The sequence below is a fragment of the Ochlerotatus camptorhynchus genome, unplaced genomic scaffold (assembly GCF_037179485.1).
Source record: "Ochlerotatus camptorhynchus isolate MF236.1 unplaced genomic scaffold, CSIRO-AGI_Acam_v1.1 ptg000324l, whole genome shotgun sequence".
In the NCBI taxonomy this organism is placed as follows: Eukaryota; Metazoa; Arthropoda; class Insecta; order Diptera; family Culicidae; genus Ochlerotatus; species Ochlerotatus camptorhynchus.
Window position 1 is genome coordinate 4,099,047 of NW_027040812.1, and position 24,020 is coordinate 4,123,066.

The following is a 24,020-nucleotide window of genomic DNA, read 5'->3' on the forward strand; positions in this document are numbered from 1 at the left end:
ACATCTGCAATACGAAACATCGAAAGCGTGGTCGGGCTATCAAAGTCAATGGTACTCCTATACCACGTGTTAGAAAGATGCGAATTCTTGGTGTGTTGATAGATGCGAAAATTAATCTTCTTCAGCACTTTGCTCAAACCAAACGTAGTTGTGTGCAGCGATTAAACATACTTCGAGTTTTGGGACGTCGTCTAGTGAGAAGCAACCGTTCAACTCTCCTTACCATTGGTTCAGCTTTCGTGACTTCCAAGCTACTGTACAGCCTAGGTTTCACCAGTATCAACATCGAAGCAATGGAACGTACTCTAACCCCAACATATAATGAGGTGATCTGGCGCGTTCAGAACTAGTCCAATTACCTCCATTATGGCTGAAGCGGGGTGTCTGCCATTTCGTCTAATACTAATCCAGCGCCTATCACAACTAGCAATACGACTTGTGGAAAAAAAAACAAAACAGTAGCCGACCTACCAGTGGTTAAGCGAGCATCTGATCTGTTTCTAGCAGTAACAGGAGTCTCCATGCCGAGCATCTGTAGTGTTCTAAGACTAACCAATAGAGAGTGGTATACTCCATCACCATCTATAAGTAACGACTTGAGGGATAAAGTAAATGCAGGCACTTCAAGTCAAGTTGTTGTGCCAATGTTTGTTGAGCTTGTAACAAATAAATACTCAACACACAGGAAAGTATTCGCCGACGGATCTAAGGACAATGAGAAGACTGGTGCGGGAATCGTTACAGATACCAAAAGAACTGCCTTCAGTTTGCCAGGAAACTGCAGTATATTTTCTGCAGAGGCTTTTGCGCTCAAAACTGCTGTGTCAGAAATTAGCAAAGACGAACCAACAATCATATTTACCGACTCGACCAGCTGTCTAGACGCTCTTCAAAATGGGAAATCAACTCATTCTTGGATCCAAGCAATTGAACGCGAAGTTATTGGAACTAAAATTGTGTTTTGTTGGATTCCCGGTCACGCAGGAGTTCTGGGAAATGAGGAAGCTGACAAACTGGCAAATCAAGGGCGGAAGGGAATTCCACCAAACATGCCAATTCCACCCCAGGATGCTGTGCGGTTTATTAAACAAAGCATTTGGTGTGTTTGGGAAAATGTGTGGAGACAAACCTGGGCACACCTACGTCAAATCAAACCGACTGCAGGCAAATTTGTTGACAGAAAAAAATCATCTGAGCAGCGAGCTCTTACCAGATTACGCATCGGGCACACTCGGCTGACTCACTCTCACGTGTTGGAAAACAAATCTCCACCAATGTGCTGTTTTTGTGGAACTCGACTTACTGTGCATCATATACTTGTAGATTGCAGAGGAGTTGCCGAATTTAGGCAAAACTGTGGAATCGATGGGACAATAACAAATGTTCTTGCAAACACCTCCAGCAAAGAAAAAGCAGTAATTAAATTTTTGAAAGATGCTAATTTATTCAAAGAAATTTAGTTCGTAAGATAATTCAATCTGTCATAAAAAAGAGACACGAATGTCACAGAAGTGATAAAGTGTCACTAATAAATAATAATAAAAATAATAATAGAAAGGAAAGGAAAGGAAAGTGCAGGATGTAAGAAGGAAACGCAGCGGAGGAAGACCGCTGAAATATTGGATGAAAAAAAACCTAGCGATGCAGAAGAAGAAACGTAATCTGAATGGAAGAAAATGTCGGACAGGAAATGGAATAAGATGCAGCGGAAGAAAGTTACCGATGACTGTTGGAAGCAAGTGAGTTCATGAAGAAGATGCTGAATGGAAATACAGAAGATGAATTAGAGGAAATCGAAGAAGATGAAGTGAAAAGGATGAAGATGGAATAGAAAACGAAAGTACGACAGAAGATGTGAATGAGTATGAAGATGCAGAATAATGAAGATAAATATGAAGCACAAGGAAGGAACGGAGAAATCGAAAAATAATGTGGAGAAGATATATGGAAGATCACGAAGAATGAAGATGGTGAATATAAAGAGAAGAAGTAAAGAAGAAATTTATGGAGAAGAACTGTAAAACATGAGATGGGCATGCAGACGATGAACCAGAACGAAAGGAAACGAGCAAACGATAAGAAAGCTAAGTGAATTTTGAATTTTACCGTAAACACTAACACTCACCCTCGTCTCACTCTGAACACACCCACACACTAGAGATGAACTAGCCTAAGGCTAAAAATCTCTTAAATAAAGAATTTAAAAAAAAAACACCCACACACTGTTTACACAAAAACTAATTCAACTGACATGGATGCGGGATGTAAAATGTCACTAATAAATAATAACAACAACAACAACCACTTACCAGGCGGTGATTGAATAAACACCATTTGGTGAGACCGGATGGAGTTCAACTTTGAAATCTGTGTATGGGAAATCGCTTTTCGCAGTCAATCGGTGATAATTTCATTTTATCATATCAACAGTTGCTCAGTGAAATTTTGAAAAATGATAAAGTCTTAAGCTCAACAGATGCGTAGAAATATTTCTGATAGATTGGAGATAAAATTATTGAAATTGGTCCAGAGGCAGCTTAGTTATTAACGTTCAAAATCTGTCATAATTTTGTTAAATGTTTTCACTAAGTGTACCCCCATATAGAAATTAGTAGTCCAACGTCAAAATAAACATATTTTGATTCTGACAATATTACGAACTGAAGTAGCGATGGGGATTTTAAAATCAAACGGAAGTTTACCGGTCTGATTTTTTTCGGTGCGTTTTGATTTTTCTAAGAAGAGGCCATCCGCAAATTATGCAAAGGTTTTTTTTGTGATTATTAAATTCCTATCCTTCCCTAGTAAAACTCTTTAGAGTTTTCCCTTTACAACCCCCGAAAATCTTCCTACAAATTTAAAATTTTCAGGATATTCTTAGATATCGATTTGGGTAAATGTTTACATGAATCGTCTTTTTAAAATTATTTGGAAGTGTTTTGGCATTAAACCACTTTTTTTTTTCCTCTGTTCGGGACATAAAACCACTGCGACCAGTAATTTGATCTATTGTAGTATATCCCGTGTCCTTAGTTTAGTGCATGTCGTATTACTCCATCACTATTGAGAAATGATGAAGTATTCGGTTTTGATACAGTTGTCATTCTTGCCTTTATCGCAAGGAATCGATTCCAATTGAAAGGTCCCGCTATTTATACCCTTCGGAGTGTTGAAACACCCTCCAAAGGCGCGCCCCTTTGTCAGTCAAAATTGGATTCCTTAGCAAAAAAAACAAGACATGACACCGATAATGACCATGCATCAGAACCCTAGTCTTAACCACTTCAAACTAGGAAACAACGAATAGAAGATTAGGAATCACATAGGTGAAGACTAACTAACTCATTTTTTCCTTGTTTCAAGATCATCCTCGGTCCACGCAACCCGAGGACTTATCACTATCAACAAGGCATAAAAAGTAACAAGGACTAAGATGTGTTCCTTTGATTACTGTAAAATCCTGTTCCCCTAGTTTGAAGTAGTCAAGACTAGGAATCGGTGGTAGATCTTACATCCCGTAACGTACCACGAAAAGGTGATCTACCCACGTTACGGAACCACTTAAATCAAATATGTTTTCCCCCTTCTATATGTAAAAATATCAACCCTCTCTCTCTCTCAGTTATAAGAAGCTGCAACTATGAATCCAAAAGTTGGCACAGTTGGGAACCGTACTGGAGAAATTTATATCCTTTGTTGCGGTACTGTAACCCACCCAAGTAACATTGCAGGTTTTATCGCGGTTTTATAGCATTCTACAAGTCTAAATCATGGTCTACAGAACCCTCATAAAACCAAAATTGTTACTTGGGCATACTGTACAGTAGCTCCTGCATATATGCGGTGGATGGTATCGTCCGCCTACCGCTATTTCTCGGAAAGAGGCCGCAATATGTGTTTTATATTTTCCTTGAAAATTTAGGCTTTTTTTACTTCGTAGGAGAAATGGCTCTAATGTTGGCCTATGGATCTAAGTTTGGGCGCATCGCTAAAAATCTGCTATTTATCAATTTGATCTAGATGAACGCGTCATTGGGACGGTACTAAAGGGTATTTTGGTCCCTATTGCAAATTTAGTCAATTGCTTAATTTATGTATGGGCCCACATGAGGGACATTTAGGCCAAGATTACATCCATTTCCCCTATATCACAAAATCAGCTATGTGTTTTTTTTTTGTTTTTGAGTTATATTTTTTAAAGTTATCAAGTCTTGGGTTTTCGGTTAATGCTCCTATGCGACTAGACTACCATGCGTCTATATCGATTTATAGCGACTGTAACATGGTCATGAAATAGTAGTCTAGTCACATAGAAGTATTGAGTAAAAATTCAAAATTTGAAAACTTCAAAAAAAATAACTCAAAATTGAAAAAATACACATCGTATATTTTGTGAAATAATATGTAAAAAAAGGCTAAATTTCCAAGTAAAAAAATAAAAACATGTTGCGCCCTCTGTCTATAAACCGTAAAAATTAAAAAAAAAAAACAAATACCATACATGTTTTTTTTAAATAAAATCCTCATTTTAATATCATTATATTTAAAACAAAAATGGGTTTTCGATTTCCTTTCATTTGATAATTTGGCCTTTGAAATCGGTGGTTCAAAAGTTATGAAAAGGTTTGAAAAAAGTCATTTTTGAAAAAAAAATCTACTTTTTGGATCACCCTAACATGAAAATGGTCACCCTAATGACAAATTAAAAAAAAAAAAACGAATCTGATATTATGCGCTTAGGAACAAAACTACAATTTTTTACGAAATTCTGAGAACTAGGGGAAATGCAGGTAATGTTGGCCTAAGTGTCTCTAATTTGGGCCCACACATAAATTCAGCAATCGACTAAATTTTCAAAAGCAACCAAAATATCCATTAGTAACGCCCCAATAACGCGTTCATCTAGATAAAATTGATAAATAGCAGATTTTTAGCGATGGGCCCAATCTTAGATCCATAGGCCAACATTAGAGACATTTCCCCTACTATATCGTTTTGCTATGGAAACTCTTACAATTCGTTGACCAAATGCTACATAGAATTGCATATAATATTTTTCCCTTTTTTTTTGTGAGCATAATTTGTAATTTTTTTGATTAGAATAGCATTTAACTCCAAAATACTACCTGTTGGTGTAAGAAAAAGTTAAAATATCGTGGAGGCGTGTATTACCCCACCGGCGCGTTTTACTCCATTTCCCCCTATATTTACTATGATGAAAGATGTCTAACATTTCAAAATAAATACAATCCTAAAACAGCTTCACAGCAACAACATATTTTCATTACTCACCTCGAAAAGTTGGTCGCAAACTGGTTGTAGATGAAAACTTTGTGATGAAACGGTCGGGCCAGTCCCTTGTTGGCCAACCGTATCAGATCAGTCTTGTTGCGGGGAAACCGAACCCGCTCGTCCAGCTCGTACGTCGGCACAACGTATGCCGTCTGTTGGTGCTGCGGTCGCCGGCTTCTGAGAAACTTATCCAAATGTTCGGCAAAGTTTACGCTTGGAACGATGTCGACGTCGGTCAGGAAAACGTACGTACTTTGGCACCCCTTGCGGGCGACGTTTCGTAGATGGTTCTGCGGGTAAGGATTCTTGATGCGCCACTTGTTGGTGTCCGCCTTACGCAGCTTTATCAAATCGTTCAACGTCGCTTCCGGTTTGGCACAATCGAACTTGGTAAAGTCACCCACGTGGATGCTTTTCAGATGGGTCGGAGCGCGATCCTTCGGCAGAGCCAGGTGGAAGCTGACCCGTTCGCGAATTGTTTTGAAGCAGTTCCTCAAGTAGGATAGATAAATCTGTAGCAGGTAGAGTTCGTCGTTTCCGGCCGCAAAAATGGCTGTCGATATTGGACCGGACCAATGGTGCGAGACCTGAACTAGAGAGTAGATTTTCTCCAATGAGCTTTGAGTTGCTAAGCAAACACTGTACTTTTCGGATAGTTCCGGGTACTTTTCACCAATCACAGCAAAATCGAAAAATTTGTACATTCTCCGGGCGTCCCATCGTCCTAGGCGAAGATCTAGTCCGGAAAAGACAGCCTTATCCGTGTTGTTTGTGAGCGAATCGGCCAGCACATACTCCAGACAGGTTGCCGGTGTGAGGATCGGGGCTCGTGGAACCAGCGAAACACTGTCCTCGACATTGGCGCTATATTGATTGCTGCAGTCGCCATTATGGAGCAGCCGTACGGTCAAAAACACATTAGACAAAGTTAGTGCTAGTACGCTGGCTATACTCAGATTCCAGAGACGACATGCCTGTGGGGAAGAGAGAAAACTTAATTGCTTTGGGATCGTAAATTTGGCCTATGTACGCCATTGGTTAACACTATGAATCAAATTAGGATTACGATTCCTGGACCACTCCCAAAAGGGGTTAAATGGATTCCCTCTATTCAATCGCTGTTTTGTCGTCCACGCAGCAAAAACAAATAAATTTTAAATGGATTAATTTTCGGAAAAGCGTTTGCAGTCCATTGACGATTCAATCCAAGCCCATCCATTAGTGCACATTTTTTATGGCAGTAAAGTTTTATTCTTGCTGTGTAAGCACGCAGCTTCGCCGAAGTCCTCCTCTCAGCTCAAGGCCGGCCGTTGTCCAGAGAGACTAGCTCTGACAACGCAATAATTAAATCAAGAAAAACTTTTAGCGGCTTAATTAGGCTTCCATGGTTGAATGGAGAAAGCCTCGCATTCATCCGTAGGGAACATTCAAGTCGAAGAGACAAATGAAGCTTCAGTTCATCCGAAGCGGAGGGAGCAAATTTTCATCTTCTTGGAACAAAGCAACACACTACAGAGCAAAATCATCAACAAACGCTTTAAGTTTAATGTGATTCCAGCGTGTTTGCACAGCCTCTTCCATGGCGAACAAGTGAGACGTAATTTAATAACGGGGCCTACGCAGGCTAAGTGGACCGTCAAATTGTAACGAATGACAAATTAGGTGGACCCAGCACTGGCCTTATTTAATAGGTAGGGGAAGCGCTCTTATTTTGTTTATTTTCAATTTGGGCAATGATGTGACGATATTTAACGTTGTTTACAAGTTTGAGATGTTGAGTTATGTTAATATTGTTTATTCAAACCACAAAACCCACGAAGATTGAGATTCAATAATTTTTCTGAGGCATTGCCAAAACTGGTGCACTTACCCTGAAATTTTTTCTCGTGGTTTTATTTCATCCCGAACATGAACAAATTTCTCGATACTTTAAATTGGTATGGGTTAGCCTGGCATAAGACGTAAAACACCAAAAAATAATACCAAAAATGTGTTGGCCCCCAAATTTGGTATCAGGAACAGATTAAGTTATTTTCTCATGCTCGGGATATGTTCAAAGTGGAAACAAAATGCAAATTTGTATCAACTCAACCCGCAGGAAACGTGAAATCAACCACACCATATGTTGAACCACACCTATATTTTTGATAGGAAAGGCCACCGCAATATGGCACAAATTTGTCACTTGATGAAATTGACTGTAACTCATCAAAATTCAGAGCGCAACTTTGTCAAGTATGGGGCGAAAAAAAAATATACCGGACTGTTTACAAGGTGCTGGTCGATTTCGGTTAGTCCTACCGTCCATGTGCCACAGAGAAAACTCGAAGGCCCACACCAAGCGGTCGGAAAAGTTTATGAGGGAATTCAAGCCCACCAACCACCGGCGAGCAAGCACACGATGTCACGACAGATTGAGAGTCATGACGAAGCTGATCATCGTGGGATTATTCTAATGCTTGATGAGACACTGAATTATTCAAAATGTTGGGCTGGATGTTTTGTCAGGTTTTACCATTTACTTCCTGCGCCCAGGGAGTTGGTTGAGTACCTACGCAAGACGGAAGGTGTGTTTATCTTTTGCGATTCTTGATTAGAGTTGGTGCGAAATCCTCAATACGTGTCCCGGGCGCAGCTGTTGGGAGTTATGAGTGATATAATTAGTTGTTCGTTACACTTTTCGAGTTTGTACTTGGGAAGAAGAGCTTTGTAAATAAACTCTTCCGTAGAATTAATATCTCGGTAATACTTACTCTAATTAATTCGTGCAAAAAGGTGTGGGACTGGGTTCATATGATAATTAAAGCGAAGGACTGATGAGTGTTTTGGTAGTCTATATTAAGGCAGGATATTTGCTGTGGCGCACCGCAATTTTACCCTTCTGCTCGTGAGATACATTTATGTTGGAAAATATTTAAAGAAGCTACTCACTTCACTGTGAAGGTATCGTTCTGATTAAAATCATTTAAACTAGAGCTCTCTGCACAGTAAAAACTTTTTTCATTATAATCCTTGATTAACCCACCTACCGGTGATACGTGCCTTTCTCGTGCCGCCAAGCTTCATTTTATACTCTGGTCATTATAGCAGGGGAGCATTTCCAGGCCAAATATAAAACACATCAGGTTTGGGCTTCTCCAATTTGTATGAAACTTTGCATAATTGTTGGTTATGGTCAATCATTCATATTTGAGTTTAAATTCGGCTGATTGGAATATTGCAAAAATCTCATTTGCTCAGAATTTGGGTGTTTTGTTCCTTATCATAAGAGTGACCATTTGCATGTTAGGATGGTACAAAAAATCGAATTTTTCAGAAATAACTTTTTCAAAAATGCATAACTTTTGAACCACTGGGTCGCTGTAAAAGATCAATATATCAAATGAGTTTTTTTTTAGGTTATCAAGTCTTGGGTTTTCGCTCAATACTTCTATGCGACTAGACTACTATGCGTCATGACAATGTTACAGTCGCTATAATGACAAAAAATTGATGGGGTTGTGTACAAGACACGACCGCAGGGTTGACGTAGACTACGTTAAGCTGTGTAGTGAAATTCTGGTGCATTTTTCTAGATATTACTTTAAAATACAGTAGAAGTTACTTATGATTTCGGTCCTATGTACATATTTTGGATTTCCTACTTAGTAAAACTTGGATAAATTCAGGACCTCATAAAAATGCGAATACATATTCTATTACAACTTGGTTCCTAAATTACAATCAGATATGAGTATGGCTTTCTTCAGGTGATTCATTGAAGCGTCCAAAAATGACCGTCATGATGGCTGATATTCCCTATCACTTCAAGTTTTCTAGGACACAAATCTTGGACGGTTGTGACATTACTCGTGTAATTGAAACTCCTTGTGTACTGCACTGCAGCAAACGCGAAGTTCCAGTTTCTTTGTTATAAGTTTTGTGAGAACTGATATCTGTACTCTTGAATTTTTTCTATGGTAATGAGATTGATCCTCAGCGATTCAACTTCAAAACGCTAAACATAACTGCACACACAAAAACGGAGTGCACAATTTTGCATCAATGTTATGCAACATTTCATAGTTGATCGAGATGATATCAATTTGCCATGAATCCCTCCAATAAGTTCTCGGTACATCTTTTATCTACCGATTGAACAAATAAAAAATACTAAGGCTGTGTTCCATTTGGAAAATGTTCACCTAGATTTGACATTTCGAAAATAAATTAAGATGTTCGACAATCCCTGTTGTTGATCGGCCGATTTTCGAGAAAGCGTCTGTCAAATTGATTCCTTGTCTGTAAGAAATAAGTCTGCTGGAACAGCAGGTTTATTTGTCAAATTTAAGTAAACATTCACCAAATGGAACACAGCCTTAATAACTTGAGCACAGAATCGTTTCTTGTTGTGTTTGTCGTACTAGATGCTAGATAAAAACTATCGATATGTGTGCTGAAAATACCTGGGCCGAGTGGATTCAAGGAGAGAGTCGACGAACGAATCTTGTCAGTGTTTCTTAGGATCTTATGCAATGTTCAGCTTGAATTGTTTCGCTCTGTAAACAGAAAATCGATGAAGAGAATCGAACATTTGGGCCCATGCATTAATTATGTCACGCTAAATCGAGCAAAACATTACCCCTCCCCCCTCCCCCTATCGTGACGTTTTTCCTATACCTAATGCATTGCTTGTCACAAAATCTTAGACGGGGGGTCCTTAGAGCGTGACATAATATATGCATCAACCCTTACAAACAGGCCCTCTTGAACGCTCACTGTCGAATTTCAGAACCTAGCACTGAAAAAAACTCGACGGTACCTCTATTTATGCTAAGAGATAAGCATCGCAAGTCCCTCCTACTTGAATAATTATGCAAAAAAAAAACCGGTGTTGTATAAACCGTTCTATAGCATAATTTTCGAAGTAGGAGGGACTTTCATAGCTAATCTAAAAGCGTAAATAGAGGTACCGTCTGATAATTGCAGTGCTTGGTACAAACAAACTGTGATCTTTGTAGGAAAATCCTTTTTATCACCACAGAAACACCCCGTTCCCGTTTTCTTATGCAAAATAACGCACAAAACGCACGAAATCTAAAAAAAAACCATATTAAGAATTTGTTTTAATTCAATCAATAGATTAAAGATGTACCGAGAATTAAATGGAGGGATTTCAAGCTAAAATGTTCTGATCGTGAAATATTGACTATCAATACTGAAATTTCACATAAATGTCCAACCCATTTTGTGTGGTGTATGCTGCTGATTCTCAGTGTAACCCAATGATTAGGGAACTTTCATAAATAACGTAGTAGTTGAGGGAGGAGAGGGGTTTCAGAAGTTGAGACCTTCCATGTATTAGGTGTATTGCAAAACACGCTCCGAAGGGGGGGGGGGTTAATTGGTGAAAAATATACGTAATTTATGGATGGCCCTAATTTTACTTCCAAGGCTGTGTCGCAATGGGCGAGTTGAATTTAACTCTTGGTTAAAGGCGATGGATGAGTTATCGAATAACCCTGCTATACGAGCGTGGTTATTTCGGACCGACTAGAAGTTAAATTATGGTAACCGTGGCTGAGTTCTGTTTGAAAACTTATCAATTTCCAGCATTTTCGAACATTGAAAATAACTTACGAAATGTCACGTTTAACCACGAGTTAAATTTAATTCGGCAATTGGTACACAGCCCAAGAAGTATATCTCGATTACTTTTTCGAAGGAACGTATCAGCTTTTGTAAACAACGCATTTGATCGTCGAGTTGGCGTAACTGGTAGCTCGCCCACGCATGCTAGTACTACCATCAGATAGGGGAAAATTTTCCCAACCTGTTAGCGGTGTTAGTATGTGGGGCGAGCTATTATTTATGCCAAACCGACGATAAAATGCGTTGTTTACAAAAGCTGATATGTTCTTCCGAAAAGTAATCGTGATTTGTAGTTATCATTCAGGCAAGGAGCGCTTGTGCCATCGAGACGACGCTGCTACCAGCAGCCAATGATCTCGACGGGAACAACGCGCAAAACTCAAACTCTGCGCGCTTGACAGGAACCGCCTTCCTACTGCTTCTGCTGTTGCTACTGGTACCTGTTTACCCGCCGTCCGAAACGAAAATGAGTTGAGGCACATTAGCAGCGCTGTTTTAAAACTTTTCTGATTCAAGCAGCACGACGTGCAACCAAATTGTACTAGATTATGAGGACTGGGATTGAGGAGAACGTTTATTTAATGAAAACAGTGATAAAATTATCACTTTTTATTTGTCCATTTTTAAAACAGTTTTTTTTATGAAAAATTGAAAAAAAAACGTTTATTGCAACAGCTTAAGAAAGGTATTTCCTGTCGATTGGTGTATTCAGATTTTAATTTCATCTATAAATGACAAAGCTTATAGCGTTCAAAAAATTACACCTTTTCGTGACGGTCGCAATTTTATATTTACGATTTACCTCCAGTACCTTCCCGTAAGACGTAGTCTACGTCAAAAATCGGGGGTCAAATGTTTTGCGATAAGGAACAAAACTTCCAATTTTCACGAAATTCTGAGAACCACTATATTGTTTTGCTATGTAATGGCTGTATATGTTTGTTCCGATGCGTTAGTTCATAAGCTACAACTTCAACACAAAACCTATTAGAGCGCAATGTATGTGTTCACGCCAAATTCCTCTTATTTTAATCATATCGATTATATTTTGTACTTTTGTGAGCAAAACATCTCTAGTGAACAACCTCAGAACCAAAATTAGAAGAATAGAGGTTAATAACTGTATCATCACACTTTTGGAAGCTGTTCATCTAAAAGTGCTTTAAGTCAACTCAAAAACATACAAATGTACCATTATAAATAGGCTACCAAATGTAATAAAGAGTCAGTTATCTACACCCTTATCCAGAAAGTAATTTTTACGAGTTTTTGAATTGCGAAACTGTTCGGTAAAATTAAAAAAAAATTGTGCAAAATTGAAAGATGGGAAAATGTGTTACGAACATTTACAGACCTACTTCTGTTAACCCCGTTTAATGATGAAAATTAAAATTTGTCGATTTTATCGAATCTTTACGAATAACGGTCATTTGAATTTTTACCGAGTTTTTCAGTAATTCCAAAACCCAGTTAAAAAAATATTGACTCCTGTAAAAAAATCCAAGTGCGTACAATCTGTTACCAAAGAACATTGGAATCTAAGTGTTTACTTCGCACCAGTGTCCCAGTGAAAAAGAAAGTCCTCCACGTCTTCCATGGTGCCTTCCAGAACTATCCAACGTTAGTTTTTTGTGCTAACAGTATGAAAATTTACCCTCATTGTACTCCTAGTGAATCCACTTTTCTACCTTCATTTCTGTTTTTGCTCTTGTGCGTGAGTTTGTGGACCAACTAGTGGTCACCACTGCAACATCCGGAAATCTTCGTAAGCTCCTTAGTATTTCTAACGATGTGGTGCGTCAATAGAATGCGCTTGGAGAGGAAGATAATACACGCGATCCGTGGCTTATCCATATCCTATTCGAGAAGCTGGACATGGAAAGCCGCTCACTGTGGGCGCAACGAATCATCGACGTAGATAATCCATCGTTCGTCGATTTTCTGAAGCTTCTGGACAACCGCTAAAAACGGCAAACATACTTTTGAAGATAAAAACTAATAAATGATACATAAAATATTGGAAAACGGTCCATAAAAAAATATCCAAATGATCCATAAAACATCGGATAAAACCCTTAAAAAAGTATGAATGATTCATAAAAAATATCAATATGATCCATATTTTATGCAAAATTTTGCAACACAATTGTAAAAATGTACCGCTTTATTTCTAAAGAATGAGCATTGAAATTGTACAAATCACCCATAAACATATTGCAATTGATCCATAACACATTTAGTAGGAAACCTTAAACTAAAGAAAGTGATCCATAGAAAATCAAGTTTGCATACTTAAAAATATAGCCATGTTCGGATTAAGCTAATATAAAGTCTAAACCAATCTTAATGCTTATAATAAAACCTATTTCAGCTTCAAGCTGTCCAAAACGAGACTGCTCTGACAAAGTTGCTTTCATTAATCCGAACGTTATTGAAGAACAACATCGGATATAATCTCAAAATGTCAGAGGGATCAACACCACCGTGAAGGCCATGACCACGTAGATGATATGGTCCAGTGTGATGTCTGCGATTTCTGGATCCATTATAGTTGTGCTGGTAAGACAACAGCTGTAAAGGAGGTTCCGTAGACGTGATCAAAGTGCACAAATATGCTGATGGTGCCGAAAGGAACCAAGAAGTCTGTCCCAAAGAAACCACCTAGCAGAAAGAATAGTGCGAGTAGTGATTCCGGTTCTGAATCTGGAAAAGGGAGTACCTACAGGGGTTACTCAAAATAACTAGGATAGGCAAATTTTTGGTCAATTTTGAAGTGTTGTAACTTCGTCAAATATGATCCGATTTTAAATCTTCCAAGAGCATTTGACTGGAAAACTAATATTATTTTACGGTGCAGTCACGAAAATAATCTTGGCTACCGGGTACCGGAGATATTCCGGGTTTCCGGAGGGCTTATCTAACTTGCTAAATTTTTGGTGAAATTTTTTATATTATACTGGTTAAATATATATATTTTTAGTAAATACAACGAAAGAAGAACCATTTTTAAAGCGAATTATATGCCAAGAACTAAAATCGGCTTATAATCAACCGAGATATGGCATTTTCCCTGGAATCGGCTCTGATGAAGGGTTCTGAATGCGGACAGATCATTTAATCACTCAAAACATGCCGTGCGACAGCTCTTTCTTCATGGTTTCTCGTCAAAAGACTTTCGATAAACTTTAAATGCAGCATTGACCACATTGGCCACTCTCGGAACATCCAGTATGCCCCCGGGGGAACCTGGAGCAGGACACAATTGCATTTTTACACCAAAACATACCGTGCGACAGCTCTTTCTGCAAGCTTTTCATGAATAGGCTTTTGATAGACTTTAAATGGATTAGTGACCACATTGGCCGTTCTCGGGACCTCCGGTATGCCCCCAGGGAAACCTGGAGCAGAGGACAATTGCATTTTTACACCAAAACATGCCGTGCGACAGCTCATTCTTCGTGGTTTTTCATGAATAGGCATTCAATAAACTTCAAATGGATCAGTGGCCACATTGGCAGCTCTCGGAATCACGGGATACCCCCGGGGGGAACCTGTAGTAGGGGGCAATTTCGTTAACTATAGACTTAAAGTGAATCATTGACCACATTGGCCGCTCTCAGAACCACTGGATACCCCCGGGGGAACCTGTAGCAGGGGACAATTGCGTTTTTACTCAAAAACATGCTGTGCGACAGCTCTTTCTTCATGGATTTTCATGAATATGCTTTCTATAGAATTGATTGTATGATGTCAGCTTGGAGGACTCCCTAGACCAGTTGAAGTAGGAGAAAAGCGCTGAAGGAAGAGAATCCTCCATGAAAAACGATAGGAGGCTGAGCGGGAGATTTTTCAAACCGAGAGTTATCTTCCGTCACTCTTTCAACAAAGATTTTGCTAGCTTTAGGATTTAGGAATTCAATTATTATTTTAGTTAGGCTCGCAAACGATGTAAAATGAGCTACTTACAAGTAAATATAGCGTTTAGCAGGCCAGCAAAATGAGAAAACCAGGAATACCGGGAAATATCCGGGAAATTGAAAAGTAACCGGTAAAATGAATTAACCATACAATAGGAACAAATTTTTACACCAGAATTTCAGAATAAACTATTAAAACAGAGTGATTCTTTAATAAACGAATGTTTTGCTCTATTTTCTGCATAATTTTCTTCAGTTTCCCGTCCTCTTGTTTTTAGAATTTAATTACTCAGCAATATTGCAAATTGATTTTTGTCGTCTCAATTTCAGATGTAAAGTGCATGGTCCTTTAAAGAAAAATATGAAGATGCTGGACTTTGGAAAAAAAATATTTGCTATAACCGAACCTGAATTATGCTTTTTCGGGGTTTTAATTTTTCGTTGTTCAATTTATTTAGAAACCCTTTGGAGTATTTTAAAGAATTTCTTTCTAATTATCAGCAAATGTTTTGCAATCAATTTGGTTGGAGTTCTGTGATGAATCTTTGGCCTAGGGTTGAAATTATTGCCAGAACACTCTTAAAACTCTGTTTCTTGTTTAATTATGAACACAATTATCTTGAAATTCTTCTTTAAATCATCTGTCACACCAATCTCCTCAGAATCACGACGGGATTTTTCGCAAAGTTTTGTTTCTCACAATTCCTTATTAAATCTTCTAAAATTACGTAACAATTTAATTTAGAACTTGCATTCTTCTTCACAGAAATCCTTCGAAATTCATCTAACAATTTATTCTGGAAATCTGCTATGAACTTCTCCATCGAAAACAGTGTGGGAATCCTTCTAAATATTTGTTTGAAATCCACACTTTGAATTCTTTTAAATTTTATTAAAAAATCTAGGGTTTTTCCCGCTAGATTCTATAGATTGTTATGTAATATTTTATAACCTTTAAAATGCTTCCAAGTCTCAGCGTGACAATTATGACTCCACGACTCATAAGTATGATTTTTTTTAATCTGTTATCTGAATTTTTTTTTCAAAATCTCACATCAAGGTTGCAAATACTTATTTCAGCTAAAACAATTTTTTAATTATGAAATTATTAGATGCTATGATCATATTTTGAATAAGTAAGATACAAGAAGAGGTTGCAAAGAATGTGTTTGACATATTAAACCTGTTTATTTTACTTCATGAGAGTCACAATTAGTGATTTTTCACACACTCACTCAGCAATCAGAAAATCGCTGATTGTGACTCACAGAAAGCAAAATTTACAAGTTTTATGTTTCAAACGCATACTGTGTAGCCTCTTCTTGTAAGTTACAAGTAAAGTTTTATTAATCCGATAAACATTATTTTAGCTGAAATGAGTATTTGGGACCTTGTCTCACATTTTAATTATTTTTACTCCAAATCTTGCATCACGAAGATTGTTATTAATCACGAATTTTGAAAAAAAAAAGTTCTAGTTTCAGACTCTACACAGCTCCAGAATCTTGGGAATCTTCTTAAATCATTTTTTTTATCTTTTCAGTAAATTCCTTTCAGCACGTTCTCTTCTTTCATTTTTTTTTTTTTTGAATATTAACAACCGCGAATTTTTTAAGATTTAAATCGGGAAAACTGGGAAAAAACCGGGAATTTCAAAATGAAAATACACTGGCCACCTTGGTTTAGGTAGGTTACCAGATTTTAGTATCAAATTGTAGTATCTAGATTAACCAAATAAAAGGGTTATTAAATTCAATATTTTCACGAATTTCCTTTCCAACTTCAGTAGCTTGTTCACTTCAAATCACTAAAATTTAATTAAACAATAGATATAGTAACAAATTTAAGCAATTATCCTAATTTAGCTGTAAAACGTGTTGTAGATGGTTTGGAATTGTACTTTCTTATCTTCTTTTTCTCGTTCCTCCTCCGACCTATCTAAACTCATAGTTCCGTAGAACCAAACCTGATGTCTGCCATTTCTGATCGAGAAGAAAATTCAATCGCTGTATTCAGCTGCAGCAGAAGAAAAGTGAACGGCGCCGGTGGTGTAGTGGTAAGCGTGATTACCTCTCACCCCAGCAGGCCTGGGTTCAATCCCAGCCGGCGCCGCCGGGATGTTCTGAGGCATAACATCTCTGATCACGCCTTCCTTCGGATGGGAAGTAAAGCCGTTGGTCCCCGGTTCATGAGTTTGATGGGTCGATAGGTAGGATCCAGATGTGGGAGCTGCCTTCCTGGCACGTCGGTAGCATTGGTGCTCAGCACGGAAAACAAGATCGACGGAAAAAACAAACCAAAGGAAAAAAAAAGAAGAAAAGTGCGCAAAGTGCTCCAAGGAGCATCCGTTATACCAATGTGATGAGTTCAAGCAAATGGACACACAGAGCAAACGTGAAGTTTTGTGGTTCTAAATTAGTGTGTCGGAACGATGACTGTAGGCAGTGACATCACACACTGCTGTGTGAATCGAAGAAAAAACAACAACAAGTGAGTGAAGCTGTCATCAACTCGATGGTGGCACAGGTTCCTGTGGAAGCGCAGCAGAAAGCGTACGTGCTGCCAACTGCTGTCATCTGTGTGCAGAGATCCGATGGCGGTCTTCATCAAGTACGAGCTCTAATCGATTCGGGTTCCGAAGCATCGCTGATCTCGGAAATTTGGTCTTCTTCGTTCAAATCGAAAAGTGGTAGTCTCTGGGCTGGGACAGCAATCAGCATGAACAACTCGTGGTCTTGTGAAGCTAGTGACTGCCACTCGGTTCGTTGACACAACTGTTTTGCAGACAAGTGCCTACATCATGGGGAAGCTCACATCGACACTGGAGGGTGCATCTAAATCTCCTGGACAAGCAGATACAGGAAAACCTTGCTGATCCAGCATATCAGCGGTTGGGACCGATTGACATAATCTTAGGGTCAGATGTCTTTCTTGTTCTACTCAAGTCAGGGCAACACGATCGCAGAACACGATCTTTGGGTGGATTGTGTCGGTTAAGCAAGCCATCTACTCGTCGAGTATTAAAGCCAACGTTTCGATCATCAATCTTCATGCAGAGGTAGACGTTAACCGCACCTTGCGGATGTTTTAGGAGCAGGAGGAGGTTCCGAAGCCACCACAGCTTACCCCTTCTGTCTTCTCTCACACTGTACGAAAATGGGCGTTTTATCGTGCGATTACCGTCCGACGATTCGAAGCCAGCGCTGGGTGAGTCTCTCACTACGGCCATCAATCGATTGCAATCAATGGAGAGACGTTTTCGGCAGGACAAGGATTTTCACTCGGAGTTCCTCAGTGAATACCTGACATTGGGACACATGGAGGAAACACCAGAAAGTGAACCGGAAGTAGAGACTAGCAAGTGTTTTTACCTTCCACACCATGCCGTTGTCAAGACCGAGAGCACGACTACGAAACTTAGGGTGGTCTTCGACGTCTCGTGTGTATCGTCGACCGGCGTGTCGCTCAACGACAGACTCTTGGCGGGACCCAACGTCAACCAGTATCTTTTCTCGGTGTTTCTACGTTTTCTAACCCACCCGGTGGCGTTTTCAACGGACGTAGAGAAGATGTATCGCCAGGTAATGGTACACCCGGTGAATCGTGACTATCTGAGGATCGTGTTTCGTGAATCTGAGGATCAACTAATCAAACACTATCGGTTGTGCACCGTGACTTAAGTGCGCTCCGTACTTAGCAATCGAAGCCATGAAGCAGGCAGCCCGCGAGTATAGTCAAGTGTACCCAGAAGCCGCTCAGAGGATTGAGCTCGACACCTACGTCAACGATTTTCTGTCAGGTTGGGGAGATATTGGAGTCCGCTGGTTTCCACCTGCGGAAATGGACCACAAATCAGTGTTCACTCGGCTGTCGACAGAATCAGACCACTCTCAATGTGTGTCACGCGATCGTCTGTTTACTGGGCATCAACCATTGTGTGGTCCTCCTCATTGTTCTTCAATAGCAGTTCTTTTAGTCGATGCGTCGTCGACTTTGGAAAGCAACCATTTCGTGATGAATGTGTGAGTTCTCACCACGTTTTGCGTCCATTGCTGCAATGGAAGCGCTCTGAACCCCGTTGGCGTAACTGTCATATAATGAAACCACTGGAAGCGGCTCCCATTATGGTGGAGGAAGCTTATTGGATAGCGGAAGTTAAAATATTTATTGTGTTGTACCTTTTGACTCTAGTTTTAAGATAATTTAGTGAACAAGAATCCTCGGCTCTGTAAAGTAAATTCGATTGAGCTTTATCAAATAAATTAATAAACAAACAAATGGACCACAAATTGCTCGGAACTACTACAGGAAGCGCCGCAGGACGCTCAAGCACCGGTCGATGTGAAGCTAACAGAGCAACCAAACGCAGTCAAGGCACTCGGCATTCAGTGGTTACCCGTGAAGGACTCATTCTCGTTCAAGGTTAGCCTCATTTTGAACAGCCTGAACACCAAGCGACAATGACTTTCGGATTCCTGCAAGTTGTTCGATCCTTTTGGATGGTTCAAGATTCTATTCGAGCAGCTATGGCTATGCGATCTCTCGTGAAACGATCGGCTACCTCCAACAGTCGAACCAGCGTGGATTGATATCAGGAAACACTACACCAGGTGGAGCAGATACGCATTCCTCGATTTGCACCGAACTACAATGGAAAGATCGAAATACATGGGTTTTCGCATGCGTCGGAACTGGCGTACGCTGCGGTGGTGTATGCATGAGGAAGGAATGAAGCTGGGGATATTATTGTGAATCTTTTGGCAGCCAAAACTAGGGTGGTAAGTGTCCCTGCCAAGATTGGAGCTGAACGCAGCAGTTTAATTAGCAACACTGATGAAATCAATTATGCAAGCACTAAACCACTTGGAAGTGGAGCCTTGGGCAAATACAGACAGTAGTATTGTGCTCCAATGGTTGCCTGCACATTTCCGCAAATGGAAGACGTGTGTGGCCAATCGCACGTCGGCAAGCTTGGAACTGCTGTCATGGGACCACTGGAGCACCGTGCGAAGTGAAAACAACCCTGCAGACTGTGCTTCCCGTGGTCTCACACCTAGCGAACTAGTTACGCACCCGCTAATGGACTGGCATGGACCACTCGAATTGAGATCGGACGTTGAACACTGGAAGCGAGTATCTGTAGAAACAGTCGAAGACGAGCAGCTACTGGAAACTCGTCAGATGAAGGTACTACACGGCACGGCGATTATCTTCAGATCTAACTACGAAATCGAGACTAGCCTATTGAAACGGCGGTCTAACTACACTCTCATCTTGCGCTCATTGACGTACGTGAACCGATTTGTGCTGGCACTCAAGGCAGAGGACGTGAATCTTTAACAAGAACTATCAACGAATGAAATCTACGATTCCAAGGCGCAGCTAGCTAGAGTGGCACAGTACGATGTACCCAAGGAGGAATTGAAACTCTTGCAGATAGGTAAGGAACTGCCTGTCAAAAACAGGCTGTCTGCTCTACACCCTTTCCTGGACAGCCACGGAACGATGCGCGTGGGAGGCCGCTTACAGAATTAATCGTACGGATATGACGTCAAACATCCGATCATACTCCCATCCGACCATAAGGTAACCGTGCTATTGTTGCGAGATCTTCATCTGCGCAATCTCCATGCGGGACCTACACTACTCACTGCTACGGTCAATCAACAATATTGGGTGATCGGACTCCAAAAAGCTGTTCGTCTAATCGTTCAAGCATTCCCTCGGTGCGTGCGACTCAAGGGAAAGACAGCCACTGAACTCATGGGCAACCTTCCTGTTTCCAGGGTGATGGACACTCGAGCTTTCATCCACCTTGGCGTGGACTATGCCGGTCCACTGAAGGTTCATGCATCCTGATTTCGAGGTGTGTAGACAACAAAGGGCTACATTGTAGTTTTTGTATGTTTGGCGACGAAGGTGGTGCATTTGGAGGTCGCTAGTGACTTGTCAACGAATATGTTCATATGTGCACTGAAGCGGTTCATCTCAAGAAGATCCCACCCGAACGAGATCTGGTCTGATTGTTGAACAAACTTCGTGGGAACAGACCATTGGTTGAAAGAGATTCAAAATGCACGACAGACTCACACCGAAGCAAAAAGTCGATTCCTTACCAACTTGGGAATCAAGTGGGTGTTACACCGCCTTCACGATCTGATGGCAGTCTTGGGTCCTGAAGCAACAACGTACAAGGAATTGTCGACAGTTTTGACGCAGGTGGAAGCATGCTTCAACTCGCGGCCCCTGTGCCCACTTCCAACTAACCCGGACAACTACGAAGTACTTACGCCAGGTCATTTTCTGGTCGGACAACCAAGAACCAGATGTACGCCATATTCCGATGAACCGTCAGGACAAGTGGCAACTCCTACACAAGCAAACAACCGAAATCTGGAAGCGTTGGCAAGATGAATACGTTGCCAACCTGCAACCTAGGACGAAATGGCGAACAACGGAGGTAAACATGGAAAAAGATCAGCTTGTGCTGGTCAAGAACGACAATGCATCGCCAGCTCAGTGGGAATTGGCCCGTATAGTGGAGCTGCACCCGGACTCAACAGGAGTTGTTCGAACTGTAACCCTGCGGCGTGGTCAAGTGGAGTATTTAGTGTTGCCTCAAGGCAGGGGTGGATGTTCCAATACTGCATCACACCTCATCAGTGGAAATCACCTTGCGCTCAACTGTCAGCAACGTGTTGTTGAATATACTTTCCTTTTTTCATATTGATAATCATAAGACAAAATAACACGTTGAAACAAGTCGTGAAAATAAAAATTGTTATTTGCTTAGTTTGATAGCGGTTTTGTTTGTTGCTCGTCTCGGAGTTTCGTCGGGATTTATCGATAGTTTATCGTATCCGAACATCCCCTATACCCTACAGTGCATCATTTTGAAATCTGCATCATCAAGCCTTTTTTCACAATGGCCACAAAAGGCTCAGTTTTGATGGCCTATTATTATCCAGGAAATTAAGGACGGTGTTGATTGTTCACTTAAACGGCTCAATGGAATTGTTTTGCTCATTTTAGAAGATTAGAGACCGATAATGTTACACAGAATGTACGATTTTAAACTTTTTGTTTATGGTGAATCTTTGTCATTTGCAAAAAAATGAATAACATTTTCACGAAAGGTTTTTTTGATAATCAGTCCAGTGACGATGCCAAAAATATTTTGTTCAGTATCGTGTGAAGTCTTTTAATGACAATGACAAATCTCAGCGTTGGTATCTAGCGCTCCAGACCAGGCATCGCAGCAGAGGCAGACCCAGGGGCTCATGGCAGCGGACTTTTTACAAGGAAATCATGCAAGTCAATTGGAATTTGAAATAGACCCAATTCAGAACAAAAAACTAGCAGCCACCCGGGATAGAAATCTTTAACTTTGACCCCTTGGGCCACTGATGGTAAATTTCAGTTCCCATGCGAAACACAGCCAAAACTTTGGACAGGTAAAACCTATCGTTTAAACTAGCCACACTGCATATCCGAAACTCTTGTCGATAATCAACCAAACAGTAAGAATGTCAAGCAATAAGTATATTTTTATGAGATCACAAAATGTTTTTCGCTGAATCGTTAACGGGAACTTGTTTAAAACTCAATATGAACAAAGAAATACTTCACCACACGCTGATTTCTTTGCTAAATGCTGTTGCATAATGCATTTAAAACAATGTAATCATCAGTAGTATTCGCGTTCGCACTTATGTCATAAATTTAAATACGTTTCCACCATCCTTCTTACCTGAAACATTGATGACTCCTTAATGTTGATTAGTTCCGTACCGGAGGATCTAATTTCATCCTCCAGTTTTGAGCAAATTGTGAGTGAGAAGTTCTTTCGCCAAGTGAATTCTCCAGGAGCACACAAGCACACGCACACACTACACGCAGCGGAATTCTATGCCAAACACCATGGAGAGCACATATCAAGCGTCTAATTGTAGCAAAACACGCCCCAAGCACGTCGAAATGGCACTGATGTCATAGCAGAAGCCTCATTTTACGGTACCCACCCAGTTATCAGTCGAAGAAGCCCCTCCGTGCAAAGAACTCCCCAAGCTTGGCGTCACTCGTCTTGCAATCAATAACGAGAATATAAATTATGGCTCACTTCCATTAACAATTCAGCGAAATAATTTCGCCTTCAAAGCAGCTCCGCATCAGGATTGCATTTTAGCAGGCAAAGCACGAAACGTAAACACATACAACCTTCGAACAGTGGTGAGACATCCGGACTGGGCTTGGAAAATCAATTTATCGATTTGCAGTGTCCCTTTTTATGCACAAAATTCACTTTTAATTCCACCAGTCGTTCCAATTTGACACCGTTTATCCTCTAAACAAGTTTGTTCAAATTCATTCAAGTATCAACAGAAACCCGACTATTTATTCATGAGCACTGCCTCCATTCAATGACACTCCTTTGCGCGACCGGCCAAAGCCACCATATTATTTGCCCCCAGTAGAGATTTCCACTTTCACTGCCACAGACGGATAACACTGCGAGCAATTTTGTTTGTACACACCCTTTTTAATTCTCAACACTTGATTCCTATCTACATCTCTAGCAAGGTAAATTCCAAACAAAATAGCAGGTGCTTCGAGAGTGGGAAACTATCTTTTTCTTATCCGCAAATCTTTTCACTTCCCGATCAGAACAACAAGGACATGGGAATAAAAACAGAAAAGGAGCGTTCTGGTCGGTAGGAAATGTCACATCCGTTTCCAAGACGAAAACAGCCCTGTACAATTTCCCTTCTTCGCATGGAGGCCACTGTCAAATGGCGAAGCATGCGCAATGCTGTTGTTTGGGGAAATTTTGCGATACACCTTTCCGCCTATTCGGTACAGAATTGGCATGGCAAGAAAAGGTTAACAGTAAATAACATAGCCTGCACGTGGTGCGCAGAATGATGGATAGGAACCGGTTAAAAATAGTCCTTAATCCGGAAAAGCCCGGGACAAACATTTTATTTTCAAAAAATTGTATCTCAATGTTGGCATGGCCGATTAAATTGATTTTTTTAACATCATTCCGGTGAGTGATTCTTACATATGTTGGGTGGTACTACCCCTCAGGCCCCTTCCAGAATTTATACGATTAGTATGGGGCTGGCATTATCAAAAACACGGTGTTTCCAATTGGAATGTGCAGCAAAGAGGTTCAGGAGA

At 40.3% G+C, this 24,020-nt stretch overlaps 1 protein-coding gene across 1 annotated transcript in view; it reads right to left on the reverse strand.

Annotated features, from left to right (window-relative positions):
* Positions 1-23,564, reverse strand: part of LOC135708004 (beta-1,4-glucuronyltransferase 1) — a 106,179-nt gene extending 82,615 nt beyond the window's left edge. Inside the window, exons 1-2 of the mRNA XM_065229940.1 lie at positions 22,591-23,564; positions 5,293-6,266 (exon numbers count right to left, since the gene is read on the reverse strand). Of these exons, the coding sequence (XP_065086012.1) occupies positions 5,293-6,266; positions 22,591-22,599 (983 nt within the window). The 5' untranslated portion in view covers positions 22,600-23,564. The remainder of the gene's footprint in view (positions 1-5,292; positions 6,267-22,590) is intronic.
* Positions 23,565-24,020: the final 456 nt, after the last annotated feature.